Genomic DNA, 19889 nt, shown 5'->3' with positions numbered 1-19889 from the left:
ACTGATAACAACCCTAGCCTAAAACCCATCATCAACAAGACAACAACCACCACAGCCCATTATCAATTCCTACACCATTGCGACTTGTCAGATACCTTGCAGATCCATAACCTTTTGGCGACGACAAAGAGGTCGTTGGTGCAAACAAGAAGAGATGCAACTATTCGAACAAGCGCGACCAGAGAGGCCACATAGGAGAGTTTGTAGTCCTAAATAGTCTTCATTTGTCAAGTTATTCCTTACGGTATTGTATATGAACGCTTAACGATCGATTTCTCAAACTCAAAGAGGCCATGCGATGTCATCATCTCTATTATTTCACTGTTACCTCCATCATTGTTCATAGTATTAGTATCCCTGCCATTTGATAATCTAAGCCATTATTAGCTATACTTAATATTAACATGCCAATGTCGTACGACCAAAGGCATCTCCAACAGTGCAACGTAACTGTGCCCTTTAACCCAAAGCGTTCTCAGACCCCGCCAAATAAATCGATGATGAAATGATGAACAAGAAGATTGAAGATGACGATAAACGACAGAGCCAAATGAGGATATTCGGGTATTCGGTTCGGACGCTCCAATTTGACCCACTGGGACTTTGAACAACACGTCATCTCAACACACAACGACGCCGGCCTGAAACCAACTATATCAAGATTTGCTTCTGATTGTCATAGCACTATTATTATATTTATCCTTGATTCACTTTGATTGTCTCACTTATAACATTGTATATTGTTTGATTTTGTACGATTAGTCGACTAGGCTTTCACTCTCATTATTCTATTCATTTGGTGGTAATGAAAACAACTCGAGCTTTTTACAAATGTCAATTTCTGTTCTCGAAGTTACTTTTTAATTTTTTTCTTTGGTGGGTGAATATTTTGGACTTATGTATTAACGAAATCGTCGAGTGAAATAATGAAAATTTTAGAGATTATAAAGACTTGGTTGAAAATGCTTACAATGGTACCGGTGTAGTGATAAGTCCCAATATAGGGGTGTGTCAACATTACTAATGTAGCAATTAGCTTGAAGTAAACTGCGCGAATGACTTAAATTTAAAAAAAATTTAACTTTTGGGAGTCTGGACACTATGTTGATTTGATTCCCGTGAGTATCAATGCGTCACTTCATCAACTATGTTTTTATGATAGGTTTGACTTAGTGTAACTTTTTATCATAATTATCACTATGTCAGCTCATTTATTTTGTATTAGGTTTGACATGATTTAATTTATCACTATGTCAGTTCATCTGTTTTTGTGTTAAGTTTGACATTATCTAACGTTTCACCATATCATTCATTGTATCACTTCATCAACCATATACTTGTGTTAAATTTGACACGGTCTAACCTATTCCCATAACTTTCACTGCGTCACTCACTCAACTCCATGTATTTCAACTCACTTAAATTTCGGAGATACTATTACCTCACTTGGACCAAAACAATACCCATGTTTTTCTCTTTGCTTTGACCTAACCGTAATTTTTGGTTAGAACTTAGAAAAAAGTCAGTTGGGTAACATTACTTGTCTGAAAAGAAGATAAGAAGGGTGAACAGTAAAACTGAAAGTGAAAAGTAAAAAGCAAAAAAAAAAAAAAAAAAAAAAAAACAAAGAAACTAGAAGACAAAAGAATATCAAAACAGACAGTACTGTTTTTACCGTCCCTGTCATTCCCTCCTGTCAATTTCTCCTCCTTAATACAATCCCAATTTTAGGAAGAAAAAAAAAAAAAAAAAGGTGATGCCAGAGGCCACCATGATATAAATTCCCAGTTCCCACCATTCTCTCTCATCCTTTTCTCTCTCTCTCTCTCTAAAACTCTGCAGTCGGTGAAGGAAAGCTTCTTGATTGCAATGGAGGCGTTGCTCTGACTCATCGCTCTGTTTCCGAATTCGGAGAAGAGTTTGGAGGAGAAAGACAGAGACTTTGCTACAAAGCAATTGAAAGTTTCGATTTTGGGAGCTGAGAGCAGAGAAAAAGCGTGAAGCTTTTTCTTTAATGGCGGTGGAGTATGTGTGTTGCAGTAGCGGCTTCTTCATTCACATACTGGTAATCGTGTTTCTGGTATGTTTCGCGGGGCTAATGTCTGGGCTCACCTTGGGCCTCATGTCCCTGAGTCTCGTCGATCTTGAAGTCTTGGCCAAGTCAGGGAAGCCCAGCAGTCGCAAGCATGCTGGTATGGTTTTGATCACTGTTTTTGGTTTTGGAATTTGACGCCTTTTTGTGCTCTGTTTGGTTTGCTCTGAAAATGTGACCAAAATAGTAATGGGGAAGATGATCAGAGCAAACCTAAAATTGTGTGTAAAGTTCCAATTTTTAGCAATGAATAGGTTTAATTTTTATTTATTTGGATGTTGAATTGAGTTTTGTTGGCTATTGGAGCTGTTAAAGGATTTTTGGATTGGAAAGTTTAAGAAATTGGTGTTTGTGAAGTTAAGATTGTAATAGTTGGTGGTTCTGTTTTGTTGAAATATAATTTGACTTTTTTTTGTTTTTTGAATAAATATAATTTGACTTCTTAATTTGGAAGAAAGTGATTTTGGCAAGATTTGATCATCTTGCATGAGGTGATAATGTTTCATCTGGGATTTTTTTAATTTTATGTTATTTAATTTCCTGGGTTTTGGAGATAAGATGTAGAGTTAACATAGAGCTTGTAATGAAAAAGAGAGGATTTGTGCAAGGGACTTGAGCTTTGTTGTAATAAGGGATTATGGTTTCGCTAGTATTGCGTGATAATGATTTGTGTCGTTCTTTTTAACTGATCGTTGCATGTTTTTGTGTGTATTTTTGTTGCTGATTGCAGCAAAGATATTGCCAGTTGTGAAAAAGCAGCACCTGTTGCTTTGCACCCTACTAATTTGCAATGCTGTTGCAATGGAGGTAAATGATATTGATGCTTATTTTTTTTTTTTTGAGAAATGATATTGATGTTTATTGGAAGAAGAGAAATAAAAGCTTTTGTACTTATGATCAAAAATTGATATTGATATGTTTGTTCCTTCTTTCAGGCACTTCCCATTTTCCTGGATGGTTTAGTGCCAGCTTGGGGTGCAATTCTAATTTCGGTGACACTAATTCTTCTGTTTGGTGAGGTAAGTTATCTAGAGAAGGATGCTGAAGTCAATATCAGTGTTTGGAGTTTCTGTGGATGATTTTAACAAATTAGTTGATCAATGTTAACTAAGCAGCTCTCAGATATGGACCCATTAAATTGGTAGATCGAGGGCCTTAAGTTGTTGTCCCTTGATTTTCCAGGAAAAACAACTTGCAGACCATGAAATTACTTTTAGTCTGGCTATTTTGTTATACCCTCTCACATATATTCTTCAAAATTGTTATGATGTCAAACATGGAGTGTATGGTGTGTCACTAAATTCTGGTTACCTCTGTGAGCAGATTATACCACAATCTGTTTGTTCCCGTTATGGTTTGGCGATAGGTGCAGCAGTGACTCCATTTGTCCGTGTCCTTCTGTGGGTCTGCTTTCCTCTTGCATATCCAATTAGCAAGGTGTGACATGTTGATTAACACTTGTTTCTTTGCAATTTATTATGCCAGTGGTAGGAGGGAAACTTAATTGCTTGATAACAAATATTTTCTCTGACTATGTATTTTCTATTTGGTTTCCAGTTATTAGATTATCTTCTCGGCCATGGACATGTAGCTCTGTTTCGCAGAGCGGAGTTGAAAACGCTTGTAGATATGCATGGCAATGAGGTGCATCTACCAGCTCTCAATTCATTCCATTGTCAATCCAACCTTTATCTCCTTTGCTTTTAAGAGAAAAATATATTTGTCTTTTCTAAATCTCATGATGCCTCTCAATCTCTTTCTTGTGGATCTTTTATTATCATTTCTTCTTATGGTATAACAGCTACTCTATAATAATGTGATATCTTGTCTAGGCCGGAAAAGGTGGAGAATTGACACATGATGAGACAACAATTATTGCTGGAGCACTTGGACTCAGTGAGAAAACTGCCCGTGATGCCATGACTCCTATAGCTGAAACTTTTGCAATTGATATCAATGCCAAGCTTGACAGGTTTATTTACTTTTCAATATTTGAACAGAAAACTCACCTGCTTTTTGTATTACTAATGTTTTGGATCTGCAACTCTAAATGCTGCTGATCACACAGGAATTTGATGAATCGGATAATGGAGAAAGGGCATAGTAGAGTGCCAGTTTACTATGAAGAGCCTACAAACATAATTGGACTTGTCCTGGTAATTTTTTAACAAGTTTGACTGCAGTTCGAAAAATCCAAACTCTTCCTTTCTTTATATAGGGAATAAACTTTTGAGCAACTTCTGTAAAGAATTGAATTAAAGATTATGTTGGGTTTACTGGAGCATAAAAATTGTATTTTGTTTTTGCTTTCATGATTGATATGCTATAATATATTTTTATTGCTGACATACTTTTCTCGACTTCTTGAATTCAAATCTTAGGTCAAAAACTTGTTGACAGTTCATCCAGAAGAGGAAACTCCTGTAAAGAATGTCACTATACGCAAGATCCCAAGGTACTTTTTATTCATTCAAGGAAAGCCATGTTTGTTGGAAATTGAATTGCAGTTCAAGTTATCATCTATCACAATACCGATAATCTAATTTCCTACCCTTATTTATCTGATAGGGTTCAAGAAACATTGCCGTTGTATGACATACTGAATGAATTTCAGAAAGGTCACAGTCACATGGCTATTGTTATAAGACGGTGCAATACTCAGGAGCAGCCCAATGGCAATACAGCTGACAGTAAGTCCCGCTTCCTACTGTAAAATGCCTTGAAAAACTTTCCTACAGAAAGTGTCTCGATTTGTTGCTTCTTCCCCTTTAACCGGTCTTTGCTTCTTTCAACAGGTCCAGTGAAAGAAGTGAAAGTGGACATTGATGGTGAAAAGCCTCCTCAGGAGAAGATTTTGAAGAGCAAAAGATCACTGAACAAATGGAAGAGCTTTCCTAACAGTGGGAATATTTCACAGAGGAGTGGGTCCAGAAGCAAGAAATGGTCCAAGGACATGTATTCAGACATCCTTGAGATAGATGGTGAAGCACTCCCAAAGCTCCCAGAAGAGGAAGTGGCTGTTGGCATTATAACAATGGAAGATGTTATCGAAGAGCTTTTACAGGTACCAACTATCAGCTTAAGCTGTATTTCAGAATATGCTTCAAATTTTCGTCAATAATTTCTAATACAAAGCCTTTGTTTCTTGATTTGTTGACATCAACTATACATTGTTTTGCAGGAGGAGATATTTGATGAAACTGATCATCAGTATGAGGACTCATAACACCAGTCTTTCTAGGAAGCAGTGTCTTGTAGTACATATGATCACAAAATATTCGTTAATTTTGTTTGCCCCTGGGTTCTAATATAGGTAATGAGGTGCACTAGTGGAACCGTGTCTCTAGCCATGGAAGCGATGTGGCATTTATTAATACTCTAGTATATCACCAACTTTATATGTTTTGAGGTGAATGGCAAATTTTCGCCTCGCTTAGTAGTGAGAAAGATGTTTTTGTCCAAGCTGCAGTTGTATGTCAGAAAGTAATTTGGCAGTGAGGAAGCTTAAATTTGGCAGAAGTTTAATTTTGGTGGCGTAAAAATTCCGATGTATGTCAGAAAGTAATTTCAATTTGCTTGTTTCAAATTACCCAATGTTTACCCAAGTACACCATTCCACTAGAGTTCATAAAATAAAAGTGATCAGTGAGAAATGGGGTTGCCAAAAAAAAAAAAAAATTGTTTGTCTATGGTCAGAAATTTGTTACTGATGCTCTTCTTTGAATCTTGGTCCGTCTTTATAAGATTCTCCTCAGGTGATTCTTTGTCGTTGGACAATCTAGTTCGGGTAGCTAGACCCCGGGAGGTTCTAACGTAACTGACACCCTCCTCTCCTTGAATACATGGGATGATCGGAAGCTCTTTATACGGTTCAAACAATTTCTCCAAGCAAAACATAACTTCTATGGAACCAAACGAGGAGCGCGAAGAAAATTAAGTGCAGGGAAGCAAATTCACCTCAAGCCAAATATGCTGTTATTCCCTACTCAATGGCTTGAATGACTGCAATGACTTCCACATCGACGGAATTAGGAATGTCAAGATTCGAAGTAAATCAACTTCTTCCTGTTCTCTCTCCATTTTCTTTCGATCCCTATGCTCGACAATGGTGCACATCAAGCCATAAACTATACTAGAATTATAGGGCACACCAAGCCACATACTATTTAGCCGAAAACAAAGCTGTATAAGTGACCAAGACCTAGTTAATTCAATGATATTTCTTTGCATTTATCGAAAAAAACTCTCAATAAAAGTGAGATGAATTAATGATCGATGTCCTTAGAGCATCAAGAGGGAATATTATTACTCATCTTAAAAACCAAAAGAAACCCTCTTGCATGATCTAAAATGATACTGCACCAACTGATCCATTCAATCCCGGACGATTCATCTTTCTTCATCTTAATTAGTGATAATACCCCAAGTATATATTCCCGTTAACAAAGTACATGTACACACAGAAAGCTCCTTGATTTGTTCCTTTTAATGGCATCCGTCATATATTCTTTTGCTTGATCAACATATAGTCATATAGCATGCACGAGCACACTAATCCTTCATTTTCCACGTTTATTCCAATCCAAAACCGAAAAAGGAACGGAACGGAATATGCGAACATTAGCATCACTACATGGGTAAACTTTTGATGTCAGGTACGTACAATGTCGGTAATTTAGTGAAATTGCTCCAGAGTGGTTAGTACTGAGGCTAGATTTCACATATCCTCTAAGTATTGCTCCAGATTTCACACATGTGTGCATGGAACTATGCTACTCATGTAATTTCTCAATGCCAAAAGCCAAATCTAACAGTTATATAGTTCAATCATCAAGCACGCGTGCGCACACATATTTAGGTGTTCATTATCATGAATTGCTGCGAGGGTAATTAACGACTAATATTGAAGGTGTTATGTTCGTCTACACATTTGCTCCAAGATAAAAATATCTTAAACAGCTCTATTTTGGTTCAAATAATTTTGCAAAACTAGTGATTTATTAATGAAGACCTAGCAATTGAATGGTCATATTAGTAATTGATCATTGGATCTCCGATCATTTAAATGTATGTATATATACAAGCAGGTCACTTAGGGATTCGTTTTTTGTACATATTGTTTTTGTGATCTACTTTTTTTCAATTCCTTCACATTTCGACATTCCGATCGTTTAGTTTTTGCATTGATTTGATCTACATCAATACTTTAACGATTTCTAATTCGGTTGAAAATTTACAAAATAATCAAAGTGGAGAATGCTTATTTGAACGATCGGATTGTCGAAATGTGATGGAAAAGTGGTCCCATAAGAAATTCATATAATGCACACACAAAAAAAGATCCCTCAGTGGAAGTCCCTAAAATACTTTTCACAATATGCCATATTTTGGTTAATATACATATGAAACACGCTAGCATGATAGTACTTTAGGCCAGGACTAACATTCTTATTTGAGAACTGGAGGCCAGACTTGGAAGATTAAATATGATCAAGATTTCGAACAGCAAAATGGACCCAACTATACATTTGCAGATTGTGATCTAGTAATGCACTTAAGAAACGGAGTAAGTTTCTCAAAGTGAAGGAGGTGCTTCCGGACACGGTAAAGGTGTAGGGTGTAGAGCAATGCAGCCAATGTTACCACCCCGAACGACACCAGAGTCAACTTCCAGAAATCCTGAACCAGATTTTACATGCATTCAGTTTATATAGCAGTCACAACTTCTAGGAATAATGTAGTATTTTGAGTTTATTTTTCTAATGTGCATGCTTGCCAATCTTTGTAGGATCATCTCAATCCATCTTTGTAATACTAAACCTCACTATAATTGGTGAACAATAAAGTGAAAGCTAATTAGTTACATGATTGAATGATGGATTACCTGTGGATTAGATATAATTATTGCCATGACATACCCCATCAAATCCATACTAGACTGAAGGGAGCTCTGAACACCTCCCACTACACAACGTTCCAATTCAGGAACTTGATCCTGTAAAACTTCCAAACTGAGTAAAAGCCATTAAGTTAATTTGCAAGATTAGCATATATATGAGGTGGTTAATTACCTGCATTTGTTGGATTACTGCCAAGTCAAACATCCATAATCCAAGCCGAGAAGTACCTACTCCTGCCATCAGCATACATGCTGACAAAACTCTATTGGGGACCCATATTGAACCAACACATAGTAGGAGGAATGTCCACTGCATCGAGCAAACCACATAAATGAGGGAATATGATGACTTTCCAGTTCCCATGAAGCTGACAATTCTTACTTTAAAGGAATGACAAGAGATTGGAATTCGAAAATATGGATCAATTGATAGAGGAAGCAGGGAGTTTTATCAGTCCAATAGAATAGTACTTGAGGTTTTTACCTGAGACCAGATGGACCAGAGTCCAGTTCTAAGTGTTAAGATATGAGATTGCAAGATTGGATAAACCACTGTTGCAGCAATTCCGACCGCAGCGCCTACTCCACGCACTATTCCAATTACGTATGCAGGTATACCTTCCCATTCCAAGGTAGCTGTCATTAATGTTCCAAACCTGGAATATATAAAAGAATTGGTGTAAAAATAATGAGACTAGCTATATATTACACCTTCTGGTACATACTAAAGGTAGTATTCACCACAGACGATATGTGGGAAATTTGACCGGTTAAGATGTCAGATTCTCAATAATAAGTTGCAGGCCCCTAGATAGGTAGAATGTATATATGATATCCTACGTGCTAGTCTTGATTTACAATACATAACATGTCCTATATTTGGCAAGAGAACAAATATATGTGTATGTGTGCATGGATCGATGTTATAATGTCAGAGTTGTCACCTGAGGACAGTGAAATACAACAAAGCCAGAGCTACTCCAGGGAGTACCACATCTTGCTGCAAGTATACTCGCCATGCACTAACATATGGAATCCTTGAGAACTGTTTAATTCTTCTGTTTATCCAGCTTTCTTGGGAAATTTCTACATCATCTTCATCATCACTGGAAAGCAAGTTACTTCTTGTCTTGTTCTGATCACTCTCTAAAGATCTTGATAACTTCCTTTGGCCGCTTTCACCTAAAGCCGGAATCCCCTTGTATACAGAAGTAAATAGCCAATATTCCAGCCAAATAGATATAGTATTCCAGAGTGCTAAAGTGAAAGCAGAAGCTTCTAATGATACGAAGCTGATAATTAATCCGGTTAGGACAGGAGCACAGAGCTTGCAGAACAGATCAATACGCCTCATGACTGAATTAATCTTTGTCAGTACTTCTGGAGAATGCCCTTCTGATATCACCACCGCCCTGTGCAAAAATTCGGAAGATCATCACCGGTCACCTTTGGTTATATTTAGGTCTCCAAGAAGAAAATTAGAAAATAAGATCGAGCAATGTAAGTTACAAAATCGTGTGGTGATTATGGGAATTTGCACTGCCAAGCTGTGCAATAAATTAGTAGAGGCGAATGTCACAGAGAGATTTTGCATGTGGAACAAGATTATGCAATTTCACACAAGATGGAATGCCAATTAGAAACTCATTTTATTCTCATGTAATTAATTAACTAATTACCAGTCTCTTTCGACCAAGATGGTACCAGCAAGAGTAGAAAGAACTCCAACAGCTCCTGAGATGTTGGTTAAGATTATGAGAAAGACGAATGCATAAAAATTTGTGAGCTTCAAATCTGCATAGACCAGCAATGCCATCACGGTGTGATAGGAGCATAATTATGTGATATTAATAGCGTTAATCTCTATACTTTCTTTGTTAGTTTAGTATATTTTCTAGTTATTTACGTTGTTTATTTGTTTTATAGGTATCTTGGAGTAAAGAAGGAGAAAAGAAGTAAAAGAGGGATTGAAAGGCAAAATCGGGAAATCTGCCTGTGCAGATCAGTTAACTTCGACAGAGCACTGAGACCAGCTCAGAACGATCCAGATGATGATCTTTATATTTATAGAAAGCCTCGGATGTCTAGTTTCCAGATCTTTTTACGGTTCGTCAATATCATTTTTCTAGAGGAAGTTATGACCGATTTAGTACAAGAAGGTCAGGCTGCGCGTGAATCTGAGGTTGGACGGGAATTTATGTTTCGAAGCCCAAATCACACCGAAAAGCCCGAGGACGAGTTTGTGCTTCATATATCAGCTCAATATAGACAAATGGCATGATGTGAATGGTTGGAATGAGTCATCAAGTTCAAGAGCCAATAGGAAAACTCCACCTAAGCACACTAACCCTAATTCTTTTTAAGTTTTGGATTTCCTACACAACAAGAAAGATGGAGGCAACCTCTAACCATATAAAAGGAGATGATTCTGCAGCAGCTCTCTCGCTCTCTCTTCCTCCCCTTCTTTAGTTTGTTTTGTTTCTTCTATGTTTAACTAGTTTTTATTAGTTAGGGGGCTGCTTGAAGCCCCTAGACATGAACTACAAGATGATTTGACCTTTGATGTTATTTTCTTTTAATCCAAGATGAGACTTTTGTTTACTGCTTTTCCATTGATGAATTCTTGCTTGTATGCTTTGAGTGCACGCTTAGTATGCGTGTTAGGATTCTACCGCTTTGATTGTTTGATGCCTGTGTCAATAATTGGACTCCTCAAACCTTCTAGACAAGCAATTGTTAGTTTTCACTATCAAGTAAACTAAGTCCTAGGTTTAGCAAGGCGCTAAGTTTATTGCGATGCCTAGTGATGTCTCAAACTCTTTTAGACCTTAATGATCTCTGCATGTTTAATCTAATAAGCGTACCTTTAGGTTGCATTGCTTGGGAATAGTCTAGGTGTAGAGCACTTCCTGCCTAGCGTACGAAGTAAGAAAGGGTAATAGGTTGTGTTCAAGCGTACCGAGCCAACCTGAGCATCTTCATCTAGATTAATTGAATTAGGATTGAACAAATTGTCTTGTGTGTGATTGTCCGGGGTGGATGCATCTTCCCTAACTATCTTTATCATATTGTTTTCAAACCATCTTAAAATCTGTTTTCGTTACTTTCTGTCCTCTATATTTTTGTAATTATTTTATATAGTAAACGATATCCGAATAATACCAAATTTTGTGTGCTGGACTCCCTGTGTGTCTAGTATATCTCTGTAAATTTTCGTAATTTTCTGAGTAGTTTAGATTAGGTTTTTAATTAGGTTTTCGACTGCTGTTCGCTAGGAACAGTGGTCACTTTTGTGACATTGTTTTGAGTAGTTATAACCTTAGTCCTCTGCGGGAAAGACCCTTGTTTCCCTATATTACAATCGACATATTTGCAGGAGAATAAGGAAAATCAATAGCTATAAATTCAGCTATCAATTTTTGGCGCCGTGTCGCCGGGGACTATTGTGTTCTAATTACTTGTGTTTTTGTTTTCTGTTTTTGATTGTTTTTGTATCTTACTAATTTTTTTTTTTATTTTCTTTGTTTCAGATGTGGCATCGAGATTATGAAGCATGTTCCATATGCTCCCTGGTTGGGCATTCAACGGAGACATGTCCAAACATGCAATATCAAAGTTACTTTGATCAAAGTAGCATGTTTGGAGGATATCAAGCGAACCAAGGGCATTGGAATGATCAATATGCACCTCCATATAATCCGGCATGGAATTATCCTCCATACTTTGAGTGGAACGACTACTCAAATGTCCAACAAGGATCCTTTAATGATTTTGAAGCTTCTTCACTATCATACCATGATTATCAAACGCCAACACCTCAAGGTGACTCTCTTGAAGATTTAGTTGCTTCTATGACTAAAAATGTTTCTTCCTTTTCGCAGATTGTGGATTCTTGTATCCAAGACATGAAAACTTGTAGGCAGAATATTAACGAATCTGTTGAGAACATTGGGCAACATGTGGAGACAATTTTGGCATGCTTGAATGAAGATTCAAAGGAGCAAGAACCAAGTCAAGAAGCTTCTACGAATGAGGATGATGATTGGCCGGTAGTTGATGAGATTTTAGAGACCATGGTACCGCAAGAGCACCCTCCTACACCTATGACAACTCTATGGGAGCCCCCTACAGCTACAACCTTGCTTCAACCTCATGATGCACCACTTGAATTAATATTTGATGAGGATGAAGGCTTGGATTTGGATGAGTCCCATGAAGAGAAACTCAAGGTCGTGACTTGTGAGGATTATGCAGTACGATACACAACCGAGCTTGAAGCTTGTGCATATAGTGATGATGAGGATTCTTTCAATGAGGAACTTCAAATTGAGTTTAATGACAATGCGTTCCACATGCCGGAAGCAATCACAATACATCATGAGGTTCAAGAAAATTACAAGGATGACATAGGTGATTGCTTAGAGAAGGAGACCATCAAAGCTCCTACATTTAGGCATCTACTTCTAGCACCTGGTAGACCACCTGATTATTCCTTGCCACATTCAATCTCTACGCATGTTCCTTCTCTCCACAGCGCTCTTGCCTTTGTCGATCATGTGGAGATGGTGATCTGTGAGCATCTGAAATCTAATGAGGAGATCCTTCTATCCATGCTTGGTGGATTTAAGAAGAGAAGGAGACAATGGAAGAAGAGAAAGAAAAAGAAGAGCATCAAATCATATCTTTCCATTGCTCCTAAGATACCCAAGTTGCTGTCAAGAGACCATGAAACGTCGCTAAAGAGAGTAAAGCATTTGGTGGAACCAAGACCTAAACCTCCTGATTACTCTTGATGAAGAGTTGCTATGTCAGGCTGAAGACGTTAAACCAAGCGCTTCTTGGGAGGCAACCCAATTAATGGAGGAAGAAGATTGCGGCATTCAAAACTTCTAATCATAAGAGACGCTCTCTTTATTCCTTTTCTTCTCAATCTTTGCTTCATATTTGTTCGTTTTTATGCTTTTGATTTGTGTGCAGGTCATATAGTTGAGGAAAGTTTGAGGAAAATCACTTTTGAGCAAAACAGTTTTTCTGCCTCGCGGATCAGTTCACTTTGAACGGCTGCCGTTTTTAGCTCCGATGGAACCAGGAGACGTGCCATATATGCATAGAAAGCTCTCTGAGTCTAGTTTCTGTACGATTTTACAGAACTGGATTCGGAGTTCTGCTGCGTTCCCAGTTCCACTTTGAGTACCGAAAGGTCAGTCCAGCAAAACAGGGACCTGCGCAAATTTGCGACCTTTTGGAGTCCATATAGCACGGAGCTTCCATTGTGGAAGTCAAGGCCTTGTGCCTTGCAGATGGTGTCTAATTTCAGTCCTCTCCAAAGGTCGTGAGCAGCTGGCGGTCTACAAGGGGGAGCTTTTCTATAACCTTTCTTATCTTCCTACTTGCCCTCTTTTGGATTTTCTTTCTCTATGCTTACCTGGTGCATTGTGCGTTATATTGCCATACATTGAGGACAATGTCTAATTTAAGTGTGGGGGAGGGAAATACAAATTTGTCAAGTTGTTTTTGAGTCATAATTTGTCAAGTTGTTTTTGAGTCATTCTAGTTTAAAAAAAAAAAAAACAAAAAACAAAACAAAAAAACAAAAAAAAGAGTCTAGTTTTAGGTTTTATTTTTCTTTGAGTCTTAGGAGTCTTCCAACTCTATGATGAGCATGAACTTTCGGATTTATATTTTGGTCACAAAAGGATTGCAGGCACGTGTTGGATTCTTGATTTCAAATAATTGTTAATAGATTTTGATGATTATTGTGCTTGATTTATATACATTGATGGTTGGATTAATGTAACACTTGAGAATTGATGGATGCATGCTATGACAGGTTAAACTTGATTTAAACCCTTGTGAGCTTTTGAGCCTGTATATGTGCTATTTCTTTTCTGAGTGCTTAGTATAGAATCATCTTATTTTCTTGACGAAGATTTTGCATGATCTCATCTTTTATTCATCTTGGTTGAGACTCGGATTCGACTTGCATATTTTATAAGGACAAATGCTAGAACTTGCCCCAAAGCCTCTTGAAGCGTATGGTTGAATTGCATGATGGATGGGAAGGGATAAAGGCACTAGGATTACCACCATAGCCAAATTAACCTGTGTCCCTTTTATGAACACAAGATGTGCAATCCCCTAGTTAACCCCCTTGAGCCTACATTAAGCCTTTTTGTTTCATCACCCATGAATTCCTTAACCCTAAGCTTAGTATAGATATATCCTTACCCTATCCTAAGGAAGTAGTGGAGCAAATATTTTGAGAGATGTACTTATGTTCAAGGTACTTTTGTAAGCAAGTGTGGGGGAGTTCATTGTACATCGATCCAAGGAAAAAAAAAAAAGTATGTGTTTATGGCTGTTGAAAAAAAAACAGAGAAAAAAATATGTGATAGCCGAAAAAGAAAAAGAAAGAGAAAGAATGCTTGAAAAGAAAAATCAAAAGAATCGAAAAGCAAAATACTTCCTTGGATTTGATACATTCATGTTGTAGCTGTTGAGGTTATAATGAAGCAAAGGCCCAAAAAGATGACATCTGGCCTTGGAAAAAAAATTGCGTGCTTCATGTGTTCGAAAATTGATTACCTTGAAGAGTTTCAAGATTCTTTTATCTCTTATGTTCTTCTAGTGCTCCACAAGGTTCTTTAGGATCTTTGAATTTCCTATCCTTTGTTTCGTTTAACCTTAACCCTTGGCCCCATTATAACCTTGAATAAAGACCTTTTTGATCTTTGAAGTTGTGCATTCGATTTGTGGAGACTTGTGTGGAGGGGTGAGCATATGGTGTCACTGGCCTTTCGTCCGAGTTTTGGCATTCCAATCGTGGGATCATATGTAAAAAAAAAAAAAAAAATTTCAGAAAAAGCCTTTCTTTCTTGTTATCATATGTGAGCTATTTGTTTGTCTTATTATATCATTCCTCTCACATATAACTTGAGTGAAATATATGCTTATACATCAAGTCAGAAAATCATGAGTGAAAAGAAATTGAGAGCATATTTGTGAGAAATTGAGTTGACGCTTGTTTGACACATGAATAAGTTGGTTCTCCTTTGTTGCACTAGTTTGATTGTTCATGTATTATAACTTTAGCACTATGGTTATCAAAATAAATTAGCTTTTAAGTGAGGTTATGAATTCTGACATGTGGTTGTGTGAATTTTGTTGACCATACTTGTGGGCATTATAAGTTCTCTGAGATGTTTGGAAGACATTAGGTCCGTGTCTTTTGTCTAGTTAGTTCTCTGTTTGCTAGGGACTAGCAAAGCTTAAGTGTGGGGGTATTTGATAGGAGCATAATTATGTGATATTAATAGCGTTAATCTCTATACTTTCTTTGTTAGTTTAGTATATTTTCTAGTTATTTACGTTGTTTATTTGTTTTATAGGTATCTTGGAGTAAAGAAGGAGAAAAGAAGTAAAAGAGGGATTGAAAGGCAAAATCGGGAAATCTGCCTGTGCAGATCAGTTAACTTCGACAGAGCACTGAGACCAGCTCAGAACGATCCAGATGATGATCTTTATATTTATAGAAAGCCTCGGATGTCTAGTTTCCAGATCTTTTTACGGTTCGTCAATATCATTTTTCTAGAGGAAGTTATGACCGATTTAGTACAAGAAGGTCAGGCTGCGCGTGAATCTGAGGTTGGACGGGAATTTATGTTTCGAAGCCCAAATCACACCGAAAAGCCCGAGGACGAGTTTGTGCTTCATATATCAGCTCAATATAGACAAATGGCATGATGTGAATGGTTGGAATGAGTCATCAAGTTCAAGAGCCAATAGGAAAACTCCACCTAAGCACACTAACCCTAATTCTTTTTAAGTTTTGGATTTCCTACACAACAAGAAAGATGGAGGCAACCTCTAACCATATAAAAGGAGATGATTCTGCAGCAGCTCTCTCGCTCTCTCTTCCTCCCCTTCTTTAGTTTGTTTTGTTTCTTCTATGTTTAACTAGTTTTTATTAGTTAGGGGGCTGCTTGAAGCCCCTAGACATGAACTACAAGATGATTTGACCTTTGATGTTATTTTCTTTTAATCCAAGATGAGACTTTTGTTTACTGCTTTTCCATTGATGAATTCTTGCTTGTATGCTTTGAGTGCACGCTTAGTATGCGTGTTAGGATTCTACCGCTTTGATTGTTTGATGCCTGTGTCAATAATTGGACTCCTCAAACCTTCTAGACAAGCAATTGTTAGTTTTCACTATCAAGTAAACTAAGTCCTAGGTTTAGCAAGGCGCTAAGTTTATTGCGATGCCTAGTGATGTCTCAAACTCTTTTAGACCTTAATGATCTCTGCATGTTTAATCTAATAAGCGTACCTTTAGGTTGCATTGCTTGGGAATAGTCTAGGTGTAGAGCACTTCCTGCCTAGCGTACGAAGTAAGAAAGGGTAATAGGTTGTGTTCAAGCGTACCGAGCCAACCTGAGCATCTTCATCTAGATTAATTGAATTAGGATTGAACAAATTGTCTTGTGTGTGATTGTCCGGGGTGGATGCATCTTCCCTAACTATCTTTATCATATTGTTTTCAAACCATCTTAAAATCTGTTTTCGTTACTTTCTGTCCTCTATATTTTTGTAATTATTTTATATAGTAAACGATATCCGAATAATACCAAATTTTGTGTGCTGGACTCCCTGTGTGTCTAGTATATCTCTGTAAATTTTCGTAATTTTCTGAGTAGTTTAGATTAGGTTTTTAATTAGGTTTTCGACTGCTGTTCGCTAGGAACAGTGGTCACTTTTGTGACATTGTTTTGAGTAGTTATAACCTTAGTCCTCTGCGGGAAAGACCCTTGTTTCCCTATATTACAATCGACATATTTGCAGGAGAATAAGGAAAATCAATAGCTATAAATATGATCTCTGCATGTTTAATCTAATAAGCGTACCTTTAGGTTGCATTGCTTGGGAATAGTCTAGGTGTAGAGCACTTCCTGCCTAGCGTACGAAGTAAGAAAGGGTAATAGGTTGTGTTCAAGCGTACCGAGCCAACCTGAGCATCTTCATCTAGATTAATTGAATTAGGATTGAACAAATTGTCTTGTGTGTGATTGTCCGGGGTGGATGCATCTTCCCTAACTATCTTTATCATATTGTTTTCAAACCATCTTAAAATCTGTTTTCGTTACTTTCTGTCCTCTATATTTTTGTAATTATTTTATATAGTAAACGATATCCGAATAATACCAAATTTTGTGTGCTGGACTCCCTGTGTGTCTAGTATATCTCTGTAAATTTTCGTAATTTTCTGAGTAGTTTAGATTAGGTTTTTAATTAGGTTTTCGACTGCTGTTCGCTAGGAACAGTGGTCACTTTTGTGACATTGTTTTGAGTAGTTATAACCTTAGTCCTCTGCGGGAAAGACCCTTGTTTCCCTATATTACAATCGACATATTTGCAGGAGAATAAGGAAAATCAATAGCTATAAATTCAGCTATCACGGTGCCTCCCGCAATCACAAAAGAGAGGTTCTGTGTTACCAGCCAAATTCGGAGAACCTGTAGTTTCATTAAGTTGCAAGTGAATGTCAAAATAGATTAACATTAATACATATCTCCATGTCTCTCTCTTTTCTAAATTAAGCTTTCAAAGTCTACCTTTGAATATGGAAATCTGTCCACCCAATGTCCAATAATGGGTCCAAAAAGTGCAGTAGAAGCTGATTCTACTGCACCATATATAGCAGCAAAGAGTAAAGAGTCTGGCCAAATGTTTATCATGTATAAACCAACAGAGAAGTCCCACATTCTGCGAACAAAATAAAAATAAAAATAAAAATTCAGTAAAATTAATTTCCAACCTCTTATATGATATATATCTATGCAAGGCTTTTCAGTAGGATTCTATATATTCTTATTCTCAACATAAACCCTAACAAAATTACTACATAATATATATATAGCAAGAAAAGAGATGAGGAAAATGAACCTGGTACCCCATCTGGCCAAGAAGTGGCCTACGTATAGATATGTGATAAGAAAGGAAGGAACAGGATCAGATTGAGGAATAGAAGGCTGTTCTTGCGTTCGGGCCACGAGGGGTTCTGTCAGTTGCTGCTTCATTTCAGGCTTCTCTTCGTTCTCCGTGCTTTCTGTGCCTGTCACTGCAGGTGGCTTCTTCTTTGGGTCAACGCCTTGCCGTTTGTAAGCTTGTAGCTTCTTGAGCAATTAATTAACTGTGTAAGACTCTTATCCCTTATATCCTGATTGTGACAGAGATTCTTAATATTTGATATCTAGTCAGAAGCTCAGAGCCAATAGAAAATTGGATCTCCATCATACGCGGCTGAGTGATGTTTTGTTATAGCTAGTGGGCAATGAAAGACTAAAATCTTACAAAGAAAACTGAACTCAGTGATGCATGTTTTGTTAGGGTGACAATAAGTAAAATCCTACAAGGAAAACTGAAGTCATGATCTTCACCGTCTTGGTTATTCCCAAATAAGTGAATAACCAACAAACTAATAACATTAGCATCTCCTTTACCATATAAATTTATTTTACTTCGCTGGTGAGGCAATATGTTACACTTTACCCTTACATATATCAAGAAGTGGATAAGTTAGTTACAGACTAACAGTAGCTACATATTACACACCACATGTAAGTAACCTAAAAACTAAATTTATTTTACTTTGCCGGTGAACCAATATGACGTTATACTTAAGGACTAATTTCAGTTTACCCTCCTGAGGTTAGGGGTCGTCATCATGTTAGTCCCTCGAGTTTCAATTTAATCAGTAACACCCTTGTACTATCCAAATTCATCAGCTTTGTCCAATTTTTGGACCTCCGTCCAAATTAGCTGTTAAATCTGTTATGTGGGCCCCACGTATGGGGTAAAATGGTAATTTTGAGCTCCAAATTATAAAAAAAAAATTATGTTTTTTCCTTTTTTTTTCTTTTTTCTTCGTTTTTTTTTTTTTTTTTTTTTTTTTTTTCTGTTTCTTCGCTTATTATTATTATTATTTTTTAAATTTTGTCTTCAACTTATACACCACAAGTTATAATAGGTTTATAAAAAAAAAAAAAAAAAACTCTAGGTGTTTCTTTTTATTTTTTTATTTTTATAAATTTTGTCTTCAACCTATACACCACAAGTTATAATAGGTTTATAAAAACAAAACAAAAAAAATACTCTAGGTGGTTAAAAAGTCGCTCGCTAGTCTACGATATTTGTGATATATCTCCGATAAAACAAAAAAATTTAGGATATATTTGTAAAATATATCTATAAAATATAATAAGTTTATAAAGTGAAGAATAATGTGATATATCCCCAATAAAGTGAAGAAATATTTGTAAAATATGATTAAAAAAATAAATACATATATTTCTTCACTTTATTGGGGATATATCCTAAAATTCTTCGCTCGCTGGTCTACGATATTTGTGGAACATCTCCGATAAAGCGAAGAATTTTAGGATATATCCCCAATAAAGTGAAGAAATATCTGTATTTATTTTTTTAATCATATTTTATAGATATTTCTTCACTTTATTGGGGATATATCCTAAAATTCTTCACTTTATAAACCTATTATATTTTACAGATATATCCTAAAATTCTTCGCTTTATCGAAGATATATCACAAATATCGTAGACCAGCGAGCGGCTTTTTAACCACCTAGAGTATTGTTTTTGTTTTTATAAACCTATTATAACTTGTGGTGTATAGGTTGAAGACAAAATTATAAAAATAAAAATAATAATAATAATAATAAGTGAGGAAAAAGAAAATAAAAATTTTAATGAAAAAAAAAAAACAGAAAAAAAATGCAAAAAAAAAAAACGAAAAAAAGAAATTTTTTTTTTTTTTTTTTTTTTATAGTATTTTTTTTGTCTTGAAATAACCATTTTAGCCCTCAAAAGTCAGACATAACGGTC

The 19889-nt window shown here is 36.5% G+C and overlaps 2 protein-coding genes across 2 annotated transcripts; one reads left to right on the top strand and one right to left on the bottom strand.

Annotated features, from left to right (window-relative positions):
* The first annotated feature begins 1726 nt into the window (after positions 1-1726).
* LOC133739191 (DUF21 domain-containing protein At2g14520) lies at positions 1727-5617 on the top strand. The gene is made up of 11 exons (XM_062166928.1): positions 1727-2192; positions 2823-2899; positions 3028-3111; positions 3416-3529; positions 3650-3736; positions 3925-4064; positions 4161-4248; positions 4474-4547; positions 4661-4782; positions 4888-5156; positions 5274-5617. The coding sequence occupies exons 1-11, from the start codon at positions 2015-2017 to the stop codon at positions 5316-5318; spliced, it is 1278 nt and encodes a 425-aa protein (XP_062022912.1). The 5' UTR covers positions 1727-2014; the 3' UTR covers positions 5319-5617.
* Positions 5618-7437: 1820 nt separating this feature from the next.
* On the bottom strand, positions 7438-18195 carry LOC133740250 (solute carrier family 40 member 2-like). The gene is made up of 9 exons (XM_062168181.1): positions 17931-18195; positions 17600-17750; positions 17448-17500; positions 9671-9814; positions 8936-9403; positions 8476-8647; positions 8164-8301; positions 7977-8087; positions 7438-7771 (listed from the first exon to the last, which is right to left on the bottom strand). Exons 1-9 carry the CDS (start codon positions 18062-18064, stop codon positions 7613-7615), a joined length of 1530 nt encoding a protein of 509 aa, XP_062024165.1. The 5' UTR covers positions 18065-18195; the 3' UTR covers positions 7438-7612.
* Between the last annotated feature and the right edge of the window lie 1694 nt (positions 18196-19889).

The sequence above is a fragment of the Rosa rugosa genome, chromosome 3, assembly GCF_958449725.1.
Source record: "Rosa rugosa chromosome 3, drRosRugo1.1, whole genome shotgun sequence".
NCBI lineage: Eukaryota > Viridiplantae > Streptophyta > Magnoliopsida > Rosales > Rosaceae > Rosa > Rosa rugosa.
This window is presented reverse-complemented; position numbering and strand designations above follow the sequence as displayed.